The sequence below is a fragment of the Branchiostoma lanceolatum genome, chromosome 1 (assembly GCF_035083965.1).
Source record: "Branchiostoma lanceolatum isolate klBraLanc5 chromosome 1, klBraLanc5.hap2, whole genome shotgun sequence".
NCBI lineage: Eukaryota > Metazoa > Chordata > Leptocardii > Amphioxiformes > Branchiostomatidae > Branchiostoma > Branchiostoma lanceolatum.
Genome location: NC_089722.1, coordinates 39,104,596 through 39,128,930, shown reverse-complemented (window position 1 = coordinate 39,128,930; position 24,335 = coordinate 39,104,596). Strand labels below are relative to the sequence as shown.

General features: G+C 42.2%; 2 protein-coding genes across 3 annotated transcripts in view; both read right to left on the bottom strand.

The window, feature by feature from the left end:
* Positions 1-1,725: 1,725 nt before the first annotated feature.
* LOC136422434 (zinc finger ZZ-type and EF-hand domain-containing protein 1-like) lies at positions 1,726-23,920 on the bottom strand. 2 transcript variants are annotated; one of them, XM_066410209.1, is made up of 18 exons: positions 23,701-23,920; positions 23,055-23,204; positions 22,081-22,239; positions 20,638-20,853; positions 19,835-19,906; positions 18,197-18,358; positions 17,080-17,250; positions 16,028-16,329; positions 14,993-15,166; positions 13,708-13,801; positions 12,423-12,587; positions 11,134-11,298; positions 9,835-9,942; positions 8,748-8,860; positions 5,960-6,086; positions 5,244-5,460; positions 4,562-4,626; positions 1,726-3,917 (listed from the first exon to the last, which is right to left on the bottom strand). In XM_066410209.1, the coding sequence occupies exons 1-18, from the start codon at positions 23,719-23,721 to the stop codon at positions 3,780-3,782; spliced, it is 2,619 nt and encodes an 872-aa protein (XP_066266306.1). In that variant the 5' UTR covers positions 23,722-23,920; the 3' UTR covers positions 1,726-3,779. The 2 variants fall into 2 exon arrangements, with proteins under 2 accessions (XP_066266306.1, XP_066266314.1); XM_066410217.1 differs by having other exon boundaries at positions 14,993-15,162; positions 16,039-16,329.
* The window catches only part of LOC136426242 (zinc finger ZZ-type and EF-hand domain-containing protein 1-like), a 52,943-nt gene continuing 52,399 nt past the window's right edge, over positions 23,792-24,335 (bottom strand). Inside the window, exons 31-32 of the mRNA XM_066415068.1 lie at positions 23,837-24,277; positions 23,792-23,798 (exon numbers count right to left, since the gene is read on the bottom strand). Coding sequence (XP_066271165.1) covers positions 23,792-23,798; positions 23,837-24,277 — 448 coding nt within the window. The remainder of the gene's footprint in view (positions 23,799-23,836; positions 24,278-24,335) is intronic.

Below are 24,335 nucleotides of genomic sequence, written 5' to 3'. Positions count from 1 at the left end.
GTCTGTCAAGTTTGCATTTCGAGCCGGGTATTACTGATGCTGCATCCAGCATAATCCCTATAAATACCCCGTTTTTTTTAAAAATCCTGGATAATTGTTACCCTGCGGATTAAGGTTAAGTAGCGAAACAATTGTAATGTACGTTACGCAAAAGCGTACTTTATATATGTTATATTGCGAAACAATGCGTCGAAGCTCTCATAAGAAATGAACTGTCATTCGTTGTCAAAAAGAAGGACGGTGTGCCTGAAAAAGGAGCTGATCTATTTTTGAACCTAAAATATCGCTATTTTGCGATCACAGGACGATACCTTACGACGTATGTGACCGGGTCAAAAAGCAATAAAGCGAGGATTATTTTACCTTTGTTAGTCAATATGATCACAGTCAGTCTCGCTTCCCGTAGTATCTAGCTAGCTGGCTGTTCAAAATTCTGTATGGTCACCTCACTGGAGTGCAATCTCTCTCTTGAAGGTCAACTTGCCTATTGTAAGCTATTATAACTCGTGACGGAGAGGCAAACAGAGACTTGGACTTTGCGCTCTTATGGTGTGCCGTAGTTCAGTCTAGGGCAAGTCTTTATTGCCAACATGGCGGACACAATAAAGACAAATTCAATGTTGTAACATTTTGTGCTTTTCGTTTATGGTCATTTTCACTGCCTTCAACACGGCAGGAATGGTAATGAGGTAAGTAATTAAAGATAACACCCCTAAACATTTCTTTTATAGCACAGGGAAAACTTGTGGCAACAGTGTACCAAAAACGTTGAACTTAGGCCAACCACAAAGGTTATATAAAAGGCATATATATTAAGTTAACATATGAGGCGATACTCAGTACACATGTACTACATTCATGTGTTTCTTTACAAACATGGTTTTTGATAGATTTTATGTGGAGTCTTCGACTTAAATTTCAAAATGAAGGCGTCTAGAAAAGCGAGACGCCTTCTAAGACGACGTCTAGGCCGGCAGAATTATGACGGGTTCGACGTCCTAGGTGGCGTTCCCGACGGGGTCCGGGGTGTTTCGGGTACAGTTTGGGTCTTGAATGCCGTTTGCGACGGCCCAGACTGGGTCTGGCCTGGGCACCGTTTAGGACGGCGCAGACTCCCGGTGCTGGGGTCTGGGACGGGCTCTTCGAACGGGTCCGTGGCCGTTTGGGGAGGCTCAGACGAGGTGCAATTATCGGCATTTCCAACGGCGTCCCGTTAACTACTTGAATGGGGTGCGGACGGCGTTTCCAAGTTTGTTTATTTATCTAGGATATCCATTTGTTAGTCACATACATTGTAGTTACTATTCTTCCTAAGTTCCCAAGGGTCATGTTGGGGTTTATTGTAAAAGAGGACATATTCGCGATGGTTTTAAGTTTGCGATGAAGAGGTCAACGGGAAAAACGCGAACATTAAACTACCGCGAACATTTCCCTGGGTATGAAATCAAGATTCATACTAAAATAATGTCTTCCCATCTTTTTGTTGTTGTTGATTACAACCATTGTATTGAAAGAGAGATACACTTATTTCTACATGGTACATTTGTACATTCTAGTTTCTGTGTCCCAAACCTTACAAATCTTGAAATTGGTTCAGTAATGGCCTCTAGGCTTTCAGTAATATATATATTTCCGATTAAAAGAAACGATAGTTTCAGTCTCTACTTGCGACTTGATAGCTAGGTTTATACAATGTGTAACAATAAAAAGAAAGGAAAATGTGAATGTATTAACACTCTTTAATATCAGAGACTACACTAACTTGTATATCTCCAACAATAGTTTTTCTTTACAAGATATTTCCACCAGTATGTATCAAAGACACACAGTAGGGGTACACAGTATACCTAAAGCAGCATGGTTTTTCTATGTTAGAACGGAAGTCATATTCATCACAAACAAGGCAATAGACATATTTCTAAAGGCTAGTCTGATTGATGTCCATTCATTCATAAACTTTACATTTGTCATAAAACCAGTCTTTTTTCACTCCTGGATACGACTTGTATGTCATATGTGTTTGTCTGGCCTTGTGTTCTGAATATGAATGTTTAACGTTAATGGCCATCACAACGGTTACAGTAGCAATGCATGTATCTAATGCTAAGCTTGGGCACATGGCATATTACGTCTCATTCAAATTCTGTAAAATTTAGAAATTATTTTACATCATCATATCTTGTACTGCAGTCAGTTCTCTTTGGCTTGTCTGAAGGTTCAAGGACACAATATCTAATATTTAACTTTTATGATATTCTTTGTTCCAAAGCCTTATATTTTTTTCTGAATAGTACATTTTGCTATCTAGCTTATTACGTATAATGTATAATATGTAGGTAGAGGCAAGCCTTTCCAAATTATGATAAATCATGTGTGCAGCAAAATACTTAAGGAGTTTTTAAAAGTAAACATTGTTGAGTTTTGATATCAATATTACTTTGATGAATATGTACATATTTGTCATGTACATAAGAAATGTAAAGTTACAACCTTAAACCAAAACATTGTTTTGAACATTATTGTGTTTCCAATAAATGTAAAAAAAAAACAAGTCTATTCTCTGAAAAATATTCAACACCAGAAATATTCCATGCAACATAGCGCAACTCTTAAAACAATTTGCAACAAAATATACCCAGTAGTACATAATTGATATATGTCCTCTGCCTCGAAAATAATCAATATCGGTAATACAGATAATTCTGACATATTTGATACACCTATATGTTCCAATCCTTTACAATGAGCTCACATCACATCAAAAATGAATCACTCCATGGCATTTGGTATTGAAAACAAATAATTACAAACAATGTTAACTTACATATAAAATGTTGACTACTATTATGCACTGCAGTGTAACATGGCAGTCATATAATTCAAATTGTAATTCAGCCACCTTCACAAAATACATTTTGTACTTGAACATAACTATCAGTTAGAAGCTATTGAAGTCCGCATCATCATGTCACTTTTGTTTAGTCAGCTACCTTCTCCCGGCTGCCCAACCTTGTAACCAATACAAATTTCATAATACTTCTTATGCCTCTCCATATCTACAGACATTATAATCCACCAGAAATCAGTTTCATTTCCAGTTCAGTAGAAATCTTTAGCATCCACCTTTCATCTTCCTTGTTACCAAAATGTTAAAGTTCATTCCATCAAAGCCTTAAAATTTTTGATTCAAAGAGTTACAGGTTTTACTATACATGTATATCAATGGCCAGGTGGTCCTTATGCAATTTAAAAAAAATTGTCAAGTTATTCGGGCCAAACCAATTTATTTCCTTGGTTATCAAACATTGTCAAGGTACAGAGATTGGATCCCACTGTCAGAGAGCCTTATTTGCTGCAAGTGCTTGCTCCAAAGCTTCCATATATACTTCCATAGCCTTATCGTTATCTGAGACCAAGCAATTAAAGATTTGTGTGGGGTACAAAATGTAAAACACTACAAATCACAGGGAGAGCTGAAATCCTGGCTCCATTATAATGAATAATAAGGTGCCTTCTTTCCGTGTTGACATGTTTAAATGCCTTGGGTAGAGGAGTACATGTATGTAGGGTGCTAATCCTGCAGTGTTCTAAAGCCTCTTATTCTTGATCTGAAAACTAGCTATCAAGTTTGTGCGAGGTAATCTACTTCAATTCACCAGAGAAAGCTGAAATCATCTAATCATCTAACCCAACTTTACAAATTTCTATCATAAATATGGTGCTTTGATTGTGCGGTGACGTATTTGGGTAGAGTAGTGGAGGGTTCTAATCCCACAGTGTCAAGGAGCCTTTGGTGCAGCGGGGGCCCGTTCTAAAGCCTCAGTAGCCTTGTTTTTGTACTTTATAGCCAGGCTGATGGCAGCCACGTTCCTGAGACCCTGGGCGGCGCTCTTACGAAAGGCGTCCTCGTTCATCACCTGTAACATGAGAGGCAAACTGTCAGTATCAGGTCATCAGGCATCCTGGAATGGGAACTGGGTTAGTGTGAACAGTCACTGTGTTTATAATACTACATGTAGTACAGTCAAACCTGTACATGTGACCCCCTCTACATAAGGTCTCATTAATGAGTTTTTTCTTCTTCTATTAGCCATAAAGACAGTTACAAACAGCATGTAGCTACACCCCACAAAAGGCACTTTTCAGCCGTAAGCGTGCGACCGCATCCCTCAAAACACAGGGCTGTGCATGTCTGACCTAGCGAGCGGCTGCCTAAATTTACCTGCTTCATTAAATTATAAACAAACTTTCATCAGTTTGATGCTTGAGATCAGTTGAGCTGGCTAAAAGGGAATTAATTTCCCATCCTAATAAAGAAACTAAATAGTATGCTTTTTGTAATGTGGAGTAAGGGAGGAAACCTCTGAATGGAAAATGCAATGAGTCTCTCACCCTTAACTGATATGATAATCAAAAGTGACAAATGAAGTCGAAAAATAATGACAGGCACCATTTAAGAAGCTTGTCTTGGCATCTAACTCTAACTCTAGTGCAGTTTTCCAGTGAAATCTATTCTCCAGCAAATATTGTTAACCTGGAGGTCTAGACTTCATCAACCCACCTGTAACAGATAGTTGTCCTCGATGCCCCACTCCATGGCCAGGTCTTCTGCCAGGATGAACAACTCTGTGGGGGGTAAAAAGAGAATTTTACACTGAAACACTTAAAGACATCCTGTTAAAGATAAACAGACTACTAGAGGGAAATCATTCTTCATTCGAAAATAAGAAAATTGACATGAAGCCCAGGTCACATTGGTCAAAGCTGGCCGAATATGCAGGGAAACACTCAAAGACACATACCAATTACAATGCAGGACGTCACACAGTATTGCACACTCTAATAAGTAGTACATTAATTGTTATGACTTTATGTGATTTGCTCTGTTTTGCATATCATTAGTCCAGGGCTGGCCCTTTTCATTAGCCATTGGCTATTTGGGCAGACCTGACTATTTGTCGTTCACAGTCAAACAGGTGAATAAAAGATTAAAGAAGATCCCTGGCACACATGTACCTTACCACGACAACATCTAGATCTCAAAATGAGGACTATCAGTGTTGTCTGGCATTGTGCTATACAGTTTTCACAAACATAATGCACAAACAAACAAAATGACAAATACACATATCTGTGAGCACCCCTTGTGTAGGATGGTGTCGGACGAGTTAGTGCTGTCTGGCATCATATTGTACAGCCTCCATACACAACAAACAAACGAACAAACAAGCAAGTAAACAAACCTGTGAGCGCCCTCTGCAGCGGAGGTAGGATGGTGGCGGAAGAGTCGGTGTTGTCTGGCATCGTGCTGTACAGTTTCCACAGCGGCTTCAGTAGGCTGAGGTCAATGTCCTGGTCGGGCGGAGCATTGCCATAGGAACGCAGGGAGCAGGCCGTCAGGATGCGCAGAAGCAGCTCCACGACCTTTAACCTCTGTTGGCTGGTCTGCCTGCAGGCAACCTGGAAAAATATTGCACCTACTGTAATTCTTGACTTGTTAACGGTAACTTGATTTTAGCTACTTTAAGGGTCACTAGTCAACCTCTTAAAAATTTATCATTGCAAATATTTGAATACTAGCATTTGAGTCTGTCACAGTGATATTTGTTCCCATATTCGTTAAAATTAAATGATGGGAACTTCTCCCTTTCCCCAAAGCGGTTAAATTACCAACCGCAATATCAAATGGATTTACAGTAATCATCTCCAAGCAGATGTTGGTAGGGGAGATCAAAATGTTTTATGACTGCCCTTAGGCTAGTTTTGCTTGTAAGCATAACTGTTTAAAACAACATCTACCATTGGTCACTTTTGATTGCTACCATTCCCAAAGTAGTTTGATTGGCAGGTGATAGAAGACATATAGCCAATCAGATTGCTATTAATCTGCACAAACAACTCCCACTGCTATTTGATTGGTTGCTAGAGAAGACACCAAGCCAATCCGATTGCTACTAACCTGTACAAGCCACTCCCACAGTAGTTTGATTGGCAGATGTGAGAAGACAGTTGACTTGGACAGCAGGGTGTTGAGGATGACGTAACCTGTGTTGAACCGTCCGCTTCTGCCTCCAGTCACTGTAAACCTACAGTGAGGTCAAATAAAAATGTTAAATGAATAATATGTCTTGTACAATCCGGGACGCTGGTGACAAAATTCTTGACTCACAACACGGTTTTAGACGGGGCAGATCCACCGTCTCAGCCCTTATTCAGACAACACAAGCATGGCATGACGCCCTGAACGCCAATCCTAAGATGGACGTTCATGTGGCCTTTATAGACTTTTCACGCGCCTTCGATACCATCGACCATGGGAAGCTCTTGTGTAGCCTGGCAAGGATGGGCATAAGGCGGAATCTCTGGTCATGTATCTGCAGCTACCTGAGTGACCGGAAGCAGCGCGTGAAATGGGGAGGAAGTGTCTCGGAGTCGCGGCCTGTTCTGGCTGGCACACCCCAGGGCGGTATAGTGTCGCCAACATTATTTGTGATTGCCATGAACAACCTGGATGAAAACATCCATCCTAGTGTCATCCCAGTTAAGTACGCTGATGACTTAACTAACACAGAGTGTCTGATGGGATCTCTCCCTGGCCTGATGCAGTCGTCCATGACTGCTGTACAATCATGGGCAACGTCGTACAGCATGGAGGCAAACGCAAAAAAAACAAAAGACATGATAATTAGTTGCAAAAAAGTCCCGGTTAATCCCCCACCACTCACGTTAGCTGGTCATGCAGTTGAAAGAGTAACAAAATTCAAGCTTCTGGGTGTCACTGTTACCAGCGATCTCTCATGGGACGAGCACGTTAAAGGCATAATCTCTAAGGTACAACCACGTATTCACTACCTACGCCTTGCTAAGAGGGCCGGGCTTCCCTCCGACTTACTGCTGAATGTGTACGTCTCATTCATCCGGCCTATTATGGAGTATGCATCGCCTGTGTGGGGTGGGCTCCCCAAAACTCTATCGAGTGAGCTAGAGAAAATTCAAAAACTCTGCTGCAAACTCATTGGCATTGAACACCACAAACTCCCCACCCTACAATCTAGACGACACGAAGCCTCTGTACGCGAGCTGCGGCGGATCCTGGACGACCCCACACATCCCTGCAGACAGTTCCTGCCCCCGGTAGTTGAGACAACCTACAGCCTCCGTAGACATGTGGGGCTGAAACCACCAATCAGCAGGACGAACAGACACAAAAACTCTTTCATTCCGAGAACACTGTTATCTATGATGTGATGCCCGCCAATTACTCTATGCCCACGTTGTCATTTTTGTAAAATAATTTTAATCTGAATAATTGATAAATAATGGTGTTTTTTTAACTGTAATATGCTACTGTATTAAATTGTTTGTATACTATTATTACTATGTAAAATCAATGCAATTCAGTCCTATGGACTGCAATTTTGATTTACAATAAAGTTCTAAAGTTCTAAAAAGTTCTAAAGTTCTATCCTTTCACCAAAATCTCTGTTCCTAATTTATGGTCTGAAGCTCTCACTATAAATAGTTTGATAAGGAATGGAGTAATTTTGATCCAGTTTAGCTCACTGAAGAGCTAATCTTCCACTGGTTGTGAGAGAGACAGACGCTATGTACACTATTCACAGGCTAGGTTCATTGTACCGGGGAAATTCCCCTAGCTCTTCAGACAAGCACAATGAACATTGGACCACGACTTAACATCCCGGCCTAAGAACTGCAAACCTTTCCGGTAGCGTGCATGTCAGGTGAGGGACACAATGTGGTACATTGTGCTCATCAATACGATTATATGCCTTTCCCTTAGATTCTCTAGTGCTAGCAGTTTTATCTACAAAATAGATATCTCAAGAACATTAAAGAACCCATCACACTTATCAAAAAGAAAAGAGTTGGGGTCCATCCATGCGTGAGTGGAACAATTTCAAGGAAACTTGGGCCGGGCAAGCAAAATTAGGGCCGGAGAATCAGATTTTGAAAACTCAATTTATTTAGTCATTTCTCTACATGATTAGCTCAAACAACCCTATCACAATGTACTGCAACGTCCATGATGAAAAATATGATGCTGTTGTGATATGAGAAGATTGTGGCCGTACTTTGTAGGCTCGCAAAACTAAAGGGATCATCGTACGGCACGATTTTGCACAGTTTTAATATGCTGAAAGTATGAAGTTATTACTCAAATGTGCTAAAAAGTTTTGTTTCCATTTTTTCCGGCCCTAATATTGCTTATAATTTGTTGCTTTCAACCCTACAGTTCAGTTTTATGCAGCTTGTGGTGTGTACGAAAGACAAACATACAAACGTACAAACATACAACACAAAGCTGTGGTGTCGTGTGGCGTTACAGCTAGAACATACCGCTGTCATACAAGGGAACTCGAGTTTGATTCCATCTTGCCCCCAGACATGTCTGAACATGCGCCAAGACATTGTGCCCTTGGGAAAGGCACTTAATACAAATTTGATCACTTCACTGACAGGTGTAAATGAGTACTTAGCTTCCGTTAGGGACGTCCCTCGGATAGGACGTTAAATGTTTTGGGGAGAGCCAAACTCCGCATGCGTTAAAGAACCCACCACACCTTTCGAGAAAGAGTAGGGGCATGCCCCGGTGTGCGATGGTCCAAACCTTACAGTCTGGTCTGGGTTGACGTCTTGAAATGGTGATAGTCACCTGTTATGTCAATCCTTCCACAAATGTGGTAAATCTGAATAAATAAATAGATAAACAACACAAAGCTGCCCACCTGAAGCCCCAGAGGTTGGAAGAGCTGTCCCCTTCAAACTTGTAGTACAGCGTGTCTCCGGGGATGTCGAACCCCGCCCACTTGTTGTGGGGCCCGCTAAAAACATGGCGGTCCTACACAAAACAAAAGACAAATCATAAAGACAGAACACTCATTGAGAACTCTATTCCTTGAACACAAACGCCCCAGCTTGCATTCGTCTTAAGTCTCTCAACACATCCATGTGGGCGTTATAAACTTCCTGGCACGTTTGACCAATTGCTGGCGTCACGTATCCGTAATGACACATGTCAATAAAGTCGAATATCTGTAACTCTCGCGAGTTTACGTTCGGCAGTGATTGGTCATTTTTGATCCTAAATAAGGCGACAGTGGTCGTCAAAAATTTGATCCATGAATACCTTAGTGTTGGAAGAAAGTTTAGCATTGTATTAACATTTCAAACTGTTATGATATCTAACTGTTACATGTAGTTCACCTAACTAGACTGTTAGTGGTTCCAAGTCCACACTGCAATGCTGGCACATGTACATTTTGTTGTTTGCAACTCAGTACAACGATCGTAAGGTGAAAGCATCAAAATTCAATTAACTTTCACTGTTCACTGTTTTCACTTGTATCTCAGAGTCTGTACCGTGGACTTATTGTCCCTGTAAAAAAAAAACCTGTTGTTATCACTTATGATTCCTTCACACATCCGTTGTGTAAATCACTTGCGGCCACCGTGAAGTTAAAGTTCAGTGAAAATGTCAATTTTTCCGTATTACACAGTGAAATTTTGCTACCATGAAGAACCTGTTGTTATCACTTAATATGATTCCTTCACACATCCATTCTGTAAATCACTTGCGGCCACCGTGAAGTTTAAGTTCAGTGAAAATGTCAATTTTCCTTATTATTACACCGTGAAATTCTGCTACCATGAAGAACCTGTTGTTATCACTTATGATTCCTTCACACATCCGTTCTGTAAATCACTTGCGGCCACCGTGAAGTTTAAGTTCAGTGAAAATGTCAATTTTCCTTACACCATGAAATTTTGCTATCGTGAAGATATAGTGAGTTACAGTGACTAGAGCACACTGACCTGTTTGAGGTCCTTGCTGGATGACATGGCCAGCTCATCGCAGTCCTCTTCTGTATGGCACTGGGGGTCAAACCTCACGGACAGGAACACAGCATTGGGGATGTGCACCTGAGAAACAAACATTTACACACAAAAATTAATCCTTCAGTTTAGAAGGACATTGAGTATTTTGGAAAATGAAAATCCACATTATCAAGTACATGTACATGCATCTCTGAAATTAGAGGGTCATAACGAATTTGATACCCTGGTAACTATATAGTTGGAAGGAAGTCCTTTCAAATGACAATCGTTTGTATCTGTATCTATATAGCCAGGATAACTGCCCTTCGGTGTAACACACCATCTTCTGTAATCTGTTTTTACATTATTAAGCCAGTATAACCGCCCTTCAATGTAACACACCAGCTTTGTATCAGATTCTGTATCTACTAGTATAAAGCCGGTATAATTGCCCTTTGGCGTAACACACCAGCTTCGTAGGCACGCGGCGCAGCAGTAGCCAGTTATATCATAATGATTACATTGAACAACCTGTCACACCTAACCTTTGCACATCTAACAGTAAATGTTGTTTAAAGCTACTGTAGTTCTTGTTTCTTTCACTGTAACTTTAAGTTCACTGTTTTCACTGTCACCGATGGACCGTGAACTTATCATCACAGTGAAAACCCTATTGATGATTCCTTCACACATCCTTTCTGCAAGTCACTTGCTACCACCGTGAAGTTAAAGTTCAGTGAAAATGTCAATTTTTCTTACACCGTGAAAATTTGCTACCGTGAACTTAAAAGTGAATTACAGTATCTAGTGAGGATAATCTGTCAGTGTACTTCTGGTATGGACTTCCTAGTCTGGTTAGTTACTTCATGTTATACCCTTGTCTACTTACATTGTTAACTAGTTCTTAAAAAAAGAAAAATGTCCCACAACTAAAAAGAAACAAAAGACCATCTGATACCTTGTCGGTGATCTCGGTGTTAGACTTGTAGGGATGCACTGACTCCTTTGTCTTGGTGGCCAAGTAAGTTTCCTCTATGTTACCCTTGTTTACTTACACTGTACTTACTGTAACACAGCTAACATGAACACTAACGTACAAACAAAAGACCATCTGATAGTGACTGATACCTTGTCGGTGATCTCAGTGTTAGATTTGTACGGATGTGCCGATTCCTTTGTGTCTGTGGCCACTGGCCAGATTAGTTTCCTCTATGTTACCCCTGTCCACTTACATTGTACTTACTGTAACACAGCTTACATGAACACTAACTAACAAAATAACAGACCATCTGGTACCTTGTCGGTGATCTCAGTGTTGGACTTGTAGGGATGCGCCGACTCCTTGGTCTCGGTGGCCAGGTTGGTCTCCTCCATGAACTGGCAGGTGGCCTTGGCGAACACGGCCAGCATCTCCGAGCCGCAGTGCGTCACCACGTTCTCCACCACTTGCTGGAAGTCGTCCTTTAAACAAACAATGTTTTCCGAAATGTAAGAAACAGCTAGAGTTAAGGAGACATAAAAGAAAAGAGACACAACAAGCCAAAAATAGTTACTCAAGCAACTGGATAAAATCTCTAACTCCCCATTCGAACCAGCGGGATTCACGATCTAGGATGTCCGTCAATTCTAGATTGAATGAGTGTCCCTGGTTGTGTTTTAGATGGTGGAGACACAACAACTTCAGAACTCCACTGGCATTGTATGTCCAAACTGTGGCTGTGACTGCCATGCTAGGATTAGTCTCCAAAGCCATGTAAGATGCTGCCAACGCGGCTTGTTTGTGCCTTTATTCAAACTTGATATTGCCACTTTTCGTAGAGGTCGAGATTCAGGAGGAGTCAAATACTTGGTCAACAGAGTTAACTCAAAATAATACAACAGCAGGGTATGCCCTCCCCACTGCTAGCGTTGAACCAAATAAAATGTGATTTAGTGAGCTGAAAAATTATTTTCCACACTAAAACAATCCAGCAGGTTTCTTTGAAGTTTTAGATAGGCGGATGAGGACGGAGTAGTAACTGTTGGTGGTGATGGAAAAGAACGTTAGATTTAGAGCTGGCCGACGAAGTCTGGGAAGGACGATGCTCCCGCCATGGTGACCCCTGACATCCTCCGCTAATTCCAGAGTGCTAGCATCATCTGCCAAGAAGGAAGGATGTGTTTGGAAGGGAAAATAAGTTTTCCAGTGTGTTATAAACTTGCCGTTAAAACAATTCTGTAGTACAGAAGTCATGTAAGAGAGATGTATTCAAGGTGCCATGCATTCTTGGAGAGATACCACTGCAAAATGAAACCATCGTGAAAGTTTCACTATCTATAGCATAAATTTTGTTACTTATTGAAATTCATGACTTAGCTGAATGTGAAGGCACAATGAGCAGCCATTTTCACAACAAAATGACATATAAAATTTAATCTGTAATCAAAATCAAAGTAGTAAGAAATGATGATTGGATTTTCACAATCTTCTAGTTTGGAGGTAACATAGAAATAGATACTATAAGGTATAAACATTGCAAACTTGAATCTCATTTGCATAATAAACGAGAACTTTTCATCACTAGTTAAGTTGGCGAATTTCTGACCTTTTCGACGACCCTCTGCAGGAGGTCCAGCAGGCTGGCGAGGTGCGTCTCCAGGCCGGGCGGGAAACCGAGCGTCTCGCTCTTTATCGTGCTGCTCTCCGGCCAGTTGGCCAGCACCGAGCACAGCACGTGGCGTGCGTACAGCGTCGCCACCGCCATGTTTACCTGAAATTGGAACAAGCCACTTCTTATATGCAAGTTTTGACCATCAAAAAGATGTGCGTCTCAATAGACTGACTGCTTGCAGACCTTTGTGGACTAACAATGGGATTAATAGTCAATACACCACAGCATAATCACCTGCAATAAGATTTTTCATTATTTGGCACAGGTTAAGGGGGTTCGCCAAGCTTGGTGTACCAAGTGTGGTCATAGATATTCCTTTCAGCACCAAGGAGAGACCTTAAAGAGTGGCCACTGCTATGTTCACCCCCGATGAGAAGCACTCAATTTTTTCATTGGTCTTAATGGCTGCATGGTTAAGGGCAGAAAGCTTGGTGTGCTAAGTGTGGTTATTGATATTTATTTCAGCACCAAGGAGAGATGTCAAAAGTTAGACTGGTGAAATTTTCATGTGATGGGCATACAGAGTGGCCACTGCCATGTTCACCTGTAATGAGAACCACTCAATTTTGTCATTGGTCTTATTGGCTGAATGGTTAAGGGCAGAAAGCTTGGTGTGCTTAGAGTGGTTATAGATAACCTTAGAGTGGTTATAGATATTCATTTCAGCACCAAAAATCCTCTGTGATCATTTGCAGTTTCACAGATGTATAGCCTAGACTGCCAAACTAGCTGGTGGCTTCAAATGCTAGACAAATTACTAGTGACAGACCACACATGTTAGCCACAGGACATAAAAAACAAACTATTGAATACATTAGGGGTGTTGCTAACTGGGAGACCCCAGTTCAATCCTGGGACAGGATATCATGGTTGGGGCTACAATCGTCCTTTGGTAGGGACGTAAAATGGGCCCTGTGTTCGAGGAGGTGACTAAAGCATGTTAAAAGAAAAGGGCCTAGCAACCCTTCCCTGTAAAAATATACCCTGCTACAGAAACCTCAAGGAAACTTGCTACTCTAGCCCTATCTTTATTCATTTATCTATTTATTGCACTTCTCCAAAACTGGACGGCATGGTGGAACAGGTGTACCCCCGCAGAGGTCACCTTTTCAAGGCCGCCATGCCACTAGACACAACGGTCTGAATGAATGAACGATTGAAAACATCAGTATTAATAATAGTTATTATTAAGATATCACATGTATTTACTACACGTCACCTGATACAGGTATTTCCTTGAGGCTGCCTTCCCGTGCGTCTGTACTTCCTTCTTCAGCAGGGCTGAGCTCTTAGACCTCTGCTGCTTCTCATAACTGAGGAGAGAGGAACATACTATAAATTCAGTCATTTTTGTGGGGACTTACTTTCGAGGTATAAGCGGAAACTTAGCAGTTTAAGGTGCCGTATAACCTTTGAGACACTGCGGTGCGCGAGTCTATTCTCAACGCTCTAGCTTTTGTATTTGTGGGTTATATTCTAGGAAATTCACACACAGTGTACAAAACATATAAGAATTACCATAATTTTCATAAAGTTATTCTGTGAAAATTACAAAAAATACCGCGGGTTTGCGGGTTACTGTTTGATTGTGACAATTTCAGTGCCTACAAACTTGGAAATATTGCCCAAATCTTGGTCGCAAACAATCATCTGGGTACCAACACATGTCCGTAACCATAAGTTTGCTAAGATTTTACCAAAAATAATTGTATACCAGTATTATGGGAAAATGCTTAATTTTAGTAATATATAGAAAACCATATTCAGGGTGTCATGAATTTGTGGTAGAGAGGTCACCCCGAAAATAAACCCGCAAACATTTCATGCAGAATTTTTACTTTGAAATGTTTAAAAACCAAGGAGGTGAATTGGGATGGCCTTTACAATTGCCAGCATTACATTTTAATGACCATGGTAATAAGACACCTACCTACTGAATCCTGCTTCAATAAAGGACTTTGTTAACCACTTACTAGTGATTTACAGAATACAATTGATGAAACTATTTACAAATGAGAATCCGTTACTCCCTTCTTGAGTTATCCTCTTCTGAAAATTTTGACAAAAAGGTCCCTGCAATTCCTGAACTGGCCACTAGGGGGCCCAAACTTATATGTCTTTGACTTCTTCTCAAGCACGAGAGCTATCTGTGGCCCACAAATCATGACTATAGCATGTCCAGAACACGAGATGTCAAAAGCGGAAGTTCCCCGGCACTACCTAGGGAAGCTGCTAGGAGGCCCAAAGACTAATCATTTCCAGTTTTTGTGAGACCCTACCATCACACTAAATATAAAACTAATCCATCCAGCCGTTCTCGAGTTATCTTGTGGACCAACAGACACACAGATGCTACTGAAAGTATAACCTGTGACATTTCATGGAGGTAAAGATTTAAGACAGTGATGGTATGTACATGAAAGGATACACCTTTGACTTTGATAATGTAATCTGTACTTTTGTTATATTTCATTCTTCTCATAGACAAAGGTAACAAAACACACCTGTCCCTGAGTTCTGCTTCAGACGTCTTGATGAGCTTCTCCCCACAGGTGGTGGGCTCCTCCACGGCGACCAGGTGTGCAGAGGGTTTCATGGGGAGGGGGATGAAGGGGATCACCCCCACGTCCGTCGCACGACTCTCGAAATCCTCCGGCGTGTGCTCAACCTTCGGCTCCCTGCAGGTGGTGTAAGTGTACCTTCGTAAGCAGCTGTTGCTTATGAAAAATTTCACTTTCAAAGTGAATACAGTTTTCTCCCAAGCCAAGGGAAATAGTTTGACCATAACTTCTTATTCTTCTAAGACTCTCGAAATTTGGTGTGTGCTCAACCTTTGGCTCCTTGCCATTGGCGTGAGTGTACCTTTGTAAGCAGCTGTTACTGTCACTAACAAACAATGTGTGATTCTGCATTTTAAAGAGAATCAAATACAGTTCTCTTCCAAACCAAGGGAGAAACGTTGAACATAATTTTCATTACCTTCGCCATAGGTAGAAGGTAATATTTTCAGTCAGGCTATGGTGGAATGACTGTGGATGGAGGCGGCATAAATTTTGAAGACATGGATGGATGTTCATGATTTTTGGTAGGTATGTTACTTTTGGAGAGACAAAGGTCAAATTCTGAAATGGGCCTTCTGGCAGGTTCCTTTGATACTGCAGTACACCTTTTGTGTTTGTTCATTTTGTTGGTTTGTTTGAGATATATAACTCGAGATAACATAAAAACCAGAAATTTGGATGAATCCATTTTCCTTGTGTTAGAAGGAAGGCTAGTCCCTGGAAAACGTTCATGTTAGACAGCTACAATATAATGTTGAAGTCCCCCTAACAGAAATATTTTTGAAACTTTGATACATTAGCAAGAAAACATGTATGCAAATGTGCACGTCATTTCAAAATTCAAAAGAATTCACTGCAGATTCAATCACAATGCACTTCTACTCAATTAAGGCTAAAATGCTACGAATTTTTAAAAAAGAAGAAAGAAAAATGCACCCTTCAAGAACCACACAAGACGGTACATGAGACAAAACCTACTCCGATGTCACTTGCCATTTTGCCGCCATCTTGCGGACTTCCTCGGACGCGTGGAAAGCGTCGCCGTCGAAACACTTCTGCACCTCGTCCAGGAGGTCGTTGGTTTGTTTCCCGTGGAGCTCGTAGATCGCCCGCAGGATTGGCATCGGCGCTCCCAGTGCCTCGTGGGTGATCTGGAAGCAGATTTTCGTCGCTTCGTCGAGTCCCTCACATGGATCCAGCCCCTGCGCGACCGGCAGGTCAGGGGTCGCTTCCTTGGAAGCGGGGGCACCCTCAGACTCTGACGACGTCTCTGAAGCCCCCTTTTGGGATGTAATGGTTTGGTTCATTGGTAAAAGAAACACTAACAGCACAAGGCTGGATTGTAGTTTTTACAATGGGTAAATGGCAGGACATAGCTACAGAAACAAGGAAGAACTTGTAAGTAAACTTCTGCTCTGGGCACCAACTCAAGGGCACTCCTGTGTCGGGCAACCCCGACGGACCTACAAAGACCAACTTGCTGGGGATGTAGGGGTGAGGTCTGAAGACCTTGACCAACTAATGGCAGACCGTGACGCCTGGAGGGAGAAAGCAACCTTAGTCCGGGCAAGCCGCCCGATATGATGATGATGATGAAATGGCAGAAAGATAGTTTACACATTAAAAGCGTTAACTTTTTAGATGACATTACAATCAAATATGTTCAAACCTAATTCTTTAAAATATTTGAAAAGGTAAATAAAATGCTGTGAGATAAACTACATTCATGTACATCTAACCACACAAATAAGTTACACAACTTCATTCCATAACTGCACACAGAAAGGTAGACTACTGTTCTTTAACTATGAAGTACGACATTTGAACTGAGTCAGTCTGTTATTGTTTTAAAGTGTTTTATGATGACTATCCTTCTAAAAGGGAGCCTTGAAATCAATCATGTATTTCAATAGTGCTAAATGACAGGAATTTCATTACTCTTTACAAGTGCAACAAGATTCGAGAGGATTTTTTATGAATAATGCAAATTATGACCTAATCTTTAAGAGTTCACAGGAGATTGTGCAAACCTTTTCCTCAGTGTTGGGCTTCTCAGGTCGGTACAGAGTCACCCCCAGGACCTCAAGGTCCTTAAGGAGCCACTGTCGACTGAAGCCAGTGCCTTTGCTGGCCAGCTGCACCAGGGCGGGGCACAGACCCTGTTCCACCAGGTCCTGGGTACACGTCCCATTTTTGTCATTCTGAAACACATTCGGAGAACTTGTTTGTTTGAACTGCATACCCGTTAAACCGCCTCGTGGCGTAACATCAAATACAGTTAATCAAGTTAATGTCCTATCCGAGGGACGTGACTGACCAAAGCTATTAGGTTCTCATTTTCACCTGAGTGAAGTGAGGAAATTTGTGTTAAGTACCTTTCCTGGGGGCACAACGTCAACAGAGCATTTCAGGGTTCTGGGCTAAACACTAATAACCATTTTGCCACTTATAACAGGATGCACGTAAAACTGGACAAATACACGTCTTTGCTGCACGTCCCAATCTCATAATTCTGCAAGACATTTGGAGAACTTCATGTGCATGATGTCCATAGTGTAGTTCAATCTTCTTAAATCTAAGAACCAATAAGTTAAATTGGTGAGGCCTAATGATAGCTCACATGGCCTAGACTTGGCATGCTGATCAAGCTTGACCATATAATATCATTAAAACTCGCTAGCCTTTAGAAAACGCAGATGAAGAAAAAAAGCCATAGAAAACCGGCAGCCATCCAGAAGGGCTTCACAGTAGGCTAACCCTTATCAAACATCTATAAGTACATTAATACAGAGCACCACAGTTTTGATGAATAAATTCAAGAGGGTTAAGTAGGAAAGGTTCAAGCTGGCTATGTTCACTCCCTAAAACTATAATCAGCATGGCAAAGATAGGTCCTCTGGCTCTGTTTTCATGTTGTTCTTCCGGTTTTTCTTTTTATTCTGAAAAGTGATACACAGACTTGGAAGGAGTGGACCAGTCATACAACCAACCAGCTGGCCAGACTGGCAGAAGATAGCCAGCAGTAGAGACCCTTTACTGAATGCTATGCTACCCCTTCGGCTGACTAAGCTATGGGAGAGAGTGAGTGAGTGAGTGAGTGAGTGAGTGAGTGAGTGAGTGAGTGAGTGAGTGAGTACATGAACGTACTTTGATACACAGCAGCACGGCCTTGAGCGTGAGTGCCAGCACCCACACCCGCTCCACCCTGTTGCGGTCTTCCCGCGACTCCGACACCTCGCGGCTCACGCCCGACAGGATTGTCAGCAGCTTCCCGAAACGTTCCCCGTCAAGAACCGGCTCCTGCTGGACCTGAGATGGTTGAAATAAAAATTACTTAGTAGGGTACCTGGTGCTGAACATTATGCACACACAAATATATGGTCCCTGGTGCTCAACACCAGCCACGCACAAATGTATTGTCCTTGGTGCTGAACAGCATTCCCACACAGATGTATTGTCCTTGGTGCTGAACACCATCTCTTGTTAACACACCTGTCCCTGAACACCATCTACACATAAACACACCAGTCCCTAGTGCTTAACACAGTCCACACACAAACACACCTGTCCCTGGTGCTGAACACCATCCACACACAAACACACCTGTCCCTAGTGCTGAACACCATCTACACACAAACACACCTGTCCCTGGAGATGAACATCTTCCACACAATAATGTAGTGCTGAACACCATCCACATACAAATATATTGTCCCTGGTGCTGAACACCATTCACATGCATGTACACAATCCTGTCCCTGGTGCTGAACAACATTTACATGCATGTACACAAGCCTGTTCCTGGTGCTGAACACTATTTACATGCATGTACACAAGCCTGTCTGTGGTGCTGAACACCATTTACATACATGTACACAAGCCTGTCTGTGGTGCTGAACACCATTTACATGCATGTACACAAGCCTGTCCCTGGTGCTAAACACCATTTACATGCATGTAAACAAGCCTGTCCCTGGTGCTGAACACCATTTACATGCATGTACACAAGCCTGTCCCTGGTGCTGAACAACATTTACATGCATGTACACAAGCCTGTCTGTGGTGCTGAACACCATTTACATGCATGTACACAAGCCTGTCCCTGGTGCTGAACAACATTTACATGCATGAACACAAGCCTGTCCCTGGTGCTGAACACTATTTACATGCATGTACACAAGCCTGTCCCTGGTGCTGAACACCATTTATATGCATGTACACAAGCCTGTCTGTGGTGCTGAACAACATTTACATGCATGTACACAAGCCTGTCCCTGGTGCTAAACACCATTTACATGCATGTAAACAAGCCTGTCCCTGGTGCTGAACAACATTTACATGCATGTACACAAGCCTGTCCCTGGTGCTGAACAACATTTACATGCATGTACACAAGCCTGTCCCTGGTGCTGAACACCATTTACATGCATGTACACAAGCCTGTCTGTGGTGCTGAACACCATTTACATGCATGTACACAAGCCTGTCTGTGGTGCTGAACACCATTTACATGCATGTACACAAGCCTGTCCCTGGTGCTAAACACCATTTACATGCATGTAAACAAGCCTGTCCCTGGTGCTGAACACCATTTACATGCATGTACACAAGCCTGTCCCTGGTGCTGAACACCATTTTCATGTATGTAAACAAGCCTGTCCCTGGTGCTGAACACCATTTACATGCATGTACACAAGCCTGTCCCTGGTGCTGAACATCATTTACATGCATGTAAACAAGCCTGTCCCTGGTGCCGAACACCACACCTTCAAGTTGGTCAACTACCTGGTAGTCCAGCTGGTAGTCCTTCACTGTCTTCCGTCGCCGCGACCTCACATCCATGACCATCACCTCACCCTGGAGAAAGAAGGAATATAAGTCTTAATAAAATTTTGGTCTTAGTAGACCTGAAAACAGCTCTGAAGGCCAGCACTGTCATGTTGAAGCAAAGTTTGGAAGTAGAAATGTACATACATGCAAATGTTAATTCAGGTCTAGATGAATGAAAAGGTATTCTTTTACTTGCTGTGACAACAAGGACAGATGGTTGTGCACTATACAATGCCATGTATATAGATGTAATGTATTAGGCAAATTCCTCTCTGCAAAGTGAACAGTGGACCATGGCCTATGTCATATCATAGAAATTATAACTTATAATACAGCAACTGTGAATTCATTAACTTTCAAAGTAGTTTTTAATTTTTAGTACCAGGGAAAAATTTTTGCAACTTGTTTTAAATTTGCAGTTTAACCAATTCTGTAGCACAGTAGTATTATGTTAGTAGTGTATTCATGAATTCGTGGTGGAAAAAATAAAACCACCATGAAAGTTTAAAGATGTAACATCTACCAACATAATTTCACCAGGGTACATTATTCCACCACCCTGAAAAGATATGTCCAAACAGATTTCCAACCCAATGTCCCCCAGTATAATGCAGTCCTGTACATCTTGTACTGTGCATACCTAGAGATCTCTCAAATCCACTGTTTCAAAGTGGCTGATTTATGTAACCAAAGTGGTGGATTAATGTTAATGGAGGTTATAGTTTCAAATGAATAGGAACTGTACGGTTGTACGCTACCTTCTCTGAGAAATGCTTGACGACCACCACAGGTTTGACGTCCCCACCGTTGTCCTGTAGCAGAGCCTGGGAGCCCGGGCACAGCACCTCCGGAAACCCTGCCATCACGAACAGGGCAAACACATGGGACAGGGACAGGTCTGTGGGCAGGCTGTCCAGGCTCTTACTGAAGCGGGAGTTCAACAGGGGCCGCCACTGTCTGGTCTGGCATAGAGACTACAGGGAAACAATGTTTGCCATTAGTACATGTCTATCTAACCGTCACAAACAGAGCAAACACATAGGACAAGTCTGTAGGGCATGGGTTAACTGAAGTGGGTGTTCAACAGGGTACTGTCTTGTCTGGCATAGAGACTACAAGGGAACAAAGTCTGTCAGTAGTGGGGCATGCTATGGCCACACTATTTTAATTTCTTGGTTAACGGAATTTAAAAAAAAATGCTAGATTAGAAAATCAACAGGAAAACAGAATCTCAGAGGAAAGTTTGTACTTTGGTGCACACAATTTCAGGGAGTGAACAGGGTCAGGTGCAAGTTTTCACCCGAGCCTTCTGTTTTCATGATTTTTTTTGGCTAAAATAAAAAAAAAATCTGTTAACCAAGATAACCAAGAAATTGGTGTGGCCTAGTGTCCCCTTTTAAAATATGGTCAAACAGTTGAATTGCAGCCTTTGACAGCTAAACGGGGATCACTTCAAGTTAGAGATACAATGATATGGAGGAAAACTTGATCTTTCAAGTGGCTTTACTTACATCCACTATAAGTTATCATGGTACTTTTCACGGCGCACTGAAGTGACTTTCCAAGAAACATGTGTTAGTATCAGGGAATTTCTAGCTATAGAATAATGCCCAATTTGCAAAGTGTTATGCTGGCTCTATTACAATACAAACGGATACAGACTCGAATTGCTGTAAGCGAGCGGCCGGTGCTTAATGTTAGTATCCAGGAATTTCTAGAACAACCCAAAGTGTTACACTTTTTTTCTAAAGAGGGGAACAAAGGTGCTGAACCTCTAAGCCCTGACCATGCCCCCCCCACCCTTTCCTTAAGGAGAGATTCTCTGACAAGCTTAGAATTCTGATTGACCAGAGATGCTACTACTGTGACCTGTTTGACAGTAATTTCCACCCTCAAAGAAGCCTTCATCACCATCATCGGTCTTCCTCTTACAAGGTGAAGCAAGTAAAGGTCGTTCTCCAGAATTTCTTGTCATTCATTGCAGAAAGGACAGTTTCTATGAGTTTCTTGAGAGTTGTGATTGGTCGACTAATCCTTCTGTTTGCCTTAAAATGCCTTATTTTGACATTCTGTAAAACACCATACTGCGGACGAAGTGAAACCTACATGTACATCATCCCCCCCACTCTGTCCCTAACCTTTCTCACAATGCTCCATACGATTTTTCTCTAGATAAAGCCCGACAAAGATCTGATACAGACCTGAAGTGCAGTAGCGAGCGGCGCAACCCAGTCCAGCCCGCGCCACTCCAGACAGGACGCGCCCAGCGAGAAGAGGAAGTCAACCGTGGTCTGTCCCGTCAGGAAGTCTGGCGTGATGGACGGCCATGCGAAACACACCACGATCGCAGTATCCGAGGCCTGTCAGAAAAAGTGTTCTTTAATCCAGTGTAGCATAAACATAAAAGATGGTCACTGCAGCGTAGCATGTTCCTAATGCTGTAGCTAAGGGTATAAGGTATACTTGTTGCTGATATTGCACATATGGCATCAGAAATTTATCAAATAGGTTTTTATTTTTCATCATGATGTGTCAAATCCGCCCCAAACCTATGAATACTAGATTTTTTATTTTAAGTCAGGAAGATTTGAGTTTTAGAGGACCTGGTGCAGAAATCAGCAGGGGATGTCCCTATAGCTCAACTGGTAGCAGTCTTACAGTTGAGCTCCTGGTTCCAATCAGTTGCTAACTGGAAGACTCTGGTTCAATCCTGTGTCAGGACATCTCGGTTGGGGCTACAAACGTCTTTCAAAAGGGACCTATAATGGAGGTCCCGTATTCGAGAAGGTGCCTCGAGCACATTAAAGGGGAAGGACTAGTAACCCCTCCCAGTAAAAATATACCCTCCTACTGAAACAGCAAGGAGACTAGGTGCCACTAGGGTCCAAACAAAGGAACAAACAAACTTGAATAGAAGTTCCTTTAGGTTCCTTAACCACTTGCACAAGAATATTGTGGCCTTGATCATAATGCTAATCAAGTTCAACAAAGATTTCTCAATTTGAATATGGAATGCATCGAAACAGAAAAACATTGTGTCCGCGTAATCTCCAAGCAGATCTAACGGTTGCAAAGACCGTATCCAATTGGCAAAAGGAGTTTTTATTGCAACCCTCGGTTTGCAATAATTGTCTTCACAACCGTTAGATCTGCTTGGAGATTAGTGTCCGCATACATTAGGGTTGATCCTACGGAGGAACTTCTGTAGGAGACCCAGTGCCAGGTGCTGAGTGTTGATGTTGTACCCTGCACCTCCCTTCACGATGTCAAACAGCAGGGGCAGCAGCTTGGACACGTTAAACACATCCATGGCACAGTCAGGACCCTGGAATATACAGAAAAATGCTCCAAAATAAACTTCTTCATATCACGATTACTGAAAATGCATATAAGGAGCTTGATATAAGTTTGCGGCGGTTTGATGTTCATAGTTTTGTAGTAACCTCTTAACTTAAAACCACCCCAAACACTCCATTTTCTGCCATGAAATTACTGTTAATGCAGAAATGTTTGTGGTGGTTTTATGTTCGCCGTTTTCAGGACGACCATTTCACCGCAAACTTAAAACCACCGCAAACATTTTTGTCCAATACTGTAACAGTATGTGACTATAAAACCACCGCGAACACTCCATTTTTGCCTTAGCACGAAATAAAAACCATGCGAACTTAAATGCTTTTTTTTACATCAAATCACCGCAAACTTTACTGCATTTACCGTATCCTCTATAATTTTTTCCGAAACACCTCAAGGCGTGGTGCCATGACCATTAATGCCCCAGGACATCTTGGTGTGAAAAACACAACAATACAGAACCTTACCTTTCCAGGCTCAGGCAACATGGCTGCCAACAATCCCAGAATCCTCTCCTGGGAGCACTCTGCAAAAGCCTTGTCCAGCGACCAACCATCTTTACTCTCTTTGCCCTTGGGTGACGTCTTCTCAGCCCCTTCCGACTTTTCTTCCTTATTCTCAGCCCCTTCTGTCTTATCTTTCTTTTCTTCCGATGAAGTTTCTACCTTTGCTTCATCTTTCTTCTTCGTGGTGGCACTGGCTGTGAGATCTTTTGCTTTCTCATCAGATGTAGTTGAAGTTTCCTCCTTTTCCTTCTCTTCATCCTTTGCAGCTTCTGCTGCTGGTGTCCCATCTTCCTTCTTAGCACCACCATCTTCCTCTGTCTTCGTAGCAACAGCGGTAGCTCCTTTCTCGTCGCTCTTTCCTTCTTTCCTTTTCGCATCATCTTGGGAAGTCTTGGATTTGTCTTTCTCCGATTTCACCCCCTCTGCACCGTCTTTGCCAACTGTTGGGAACCCCGGAAAGGAGATGCTCTTGAGCACGGGATGGAAACCGGGGCTTGCCGGTCCGCTGCTTGGCGACAACGCTGCCATCGACTGGGACCTAGGAAAGAAAGGCCAGTATCAAACACTACATCTCCCAGCTCAAGAGGATTCTTCAG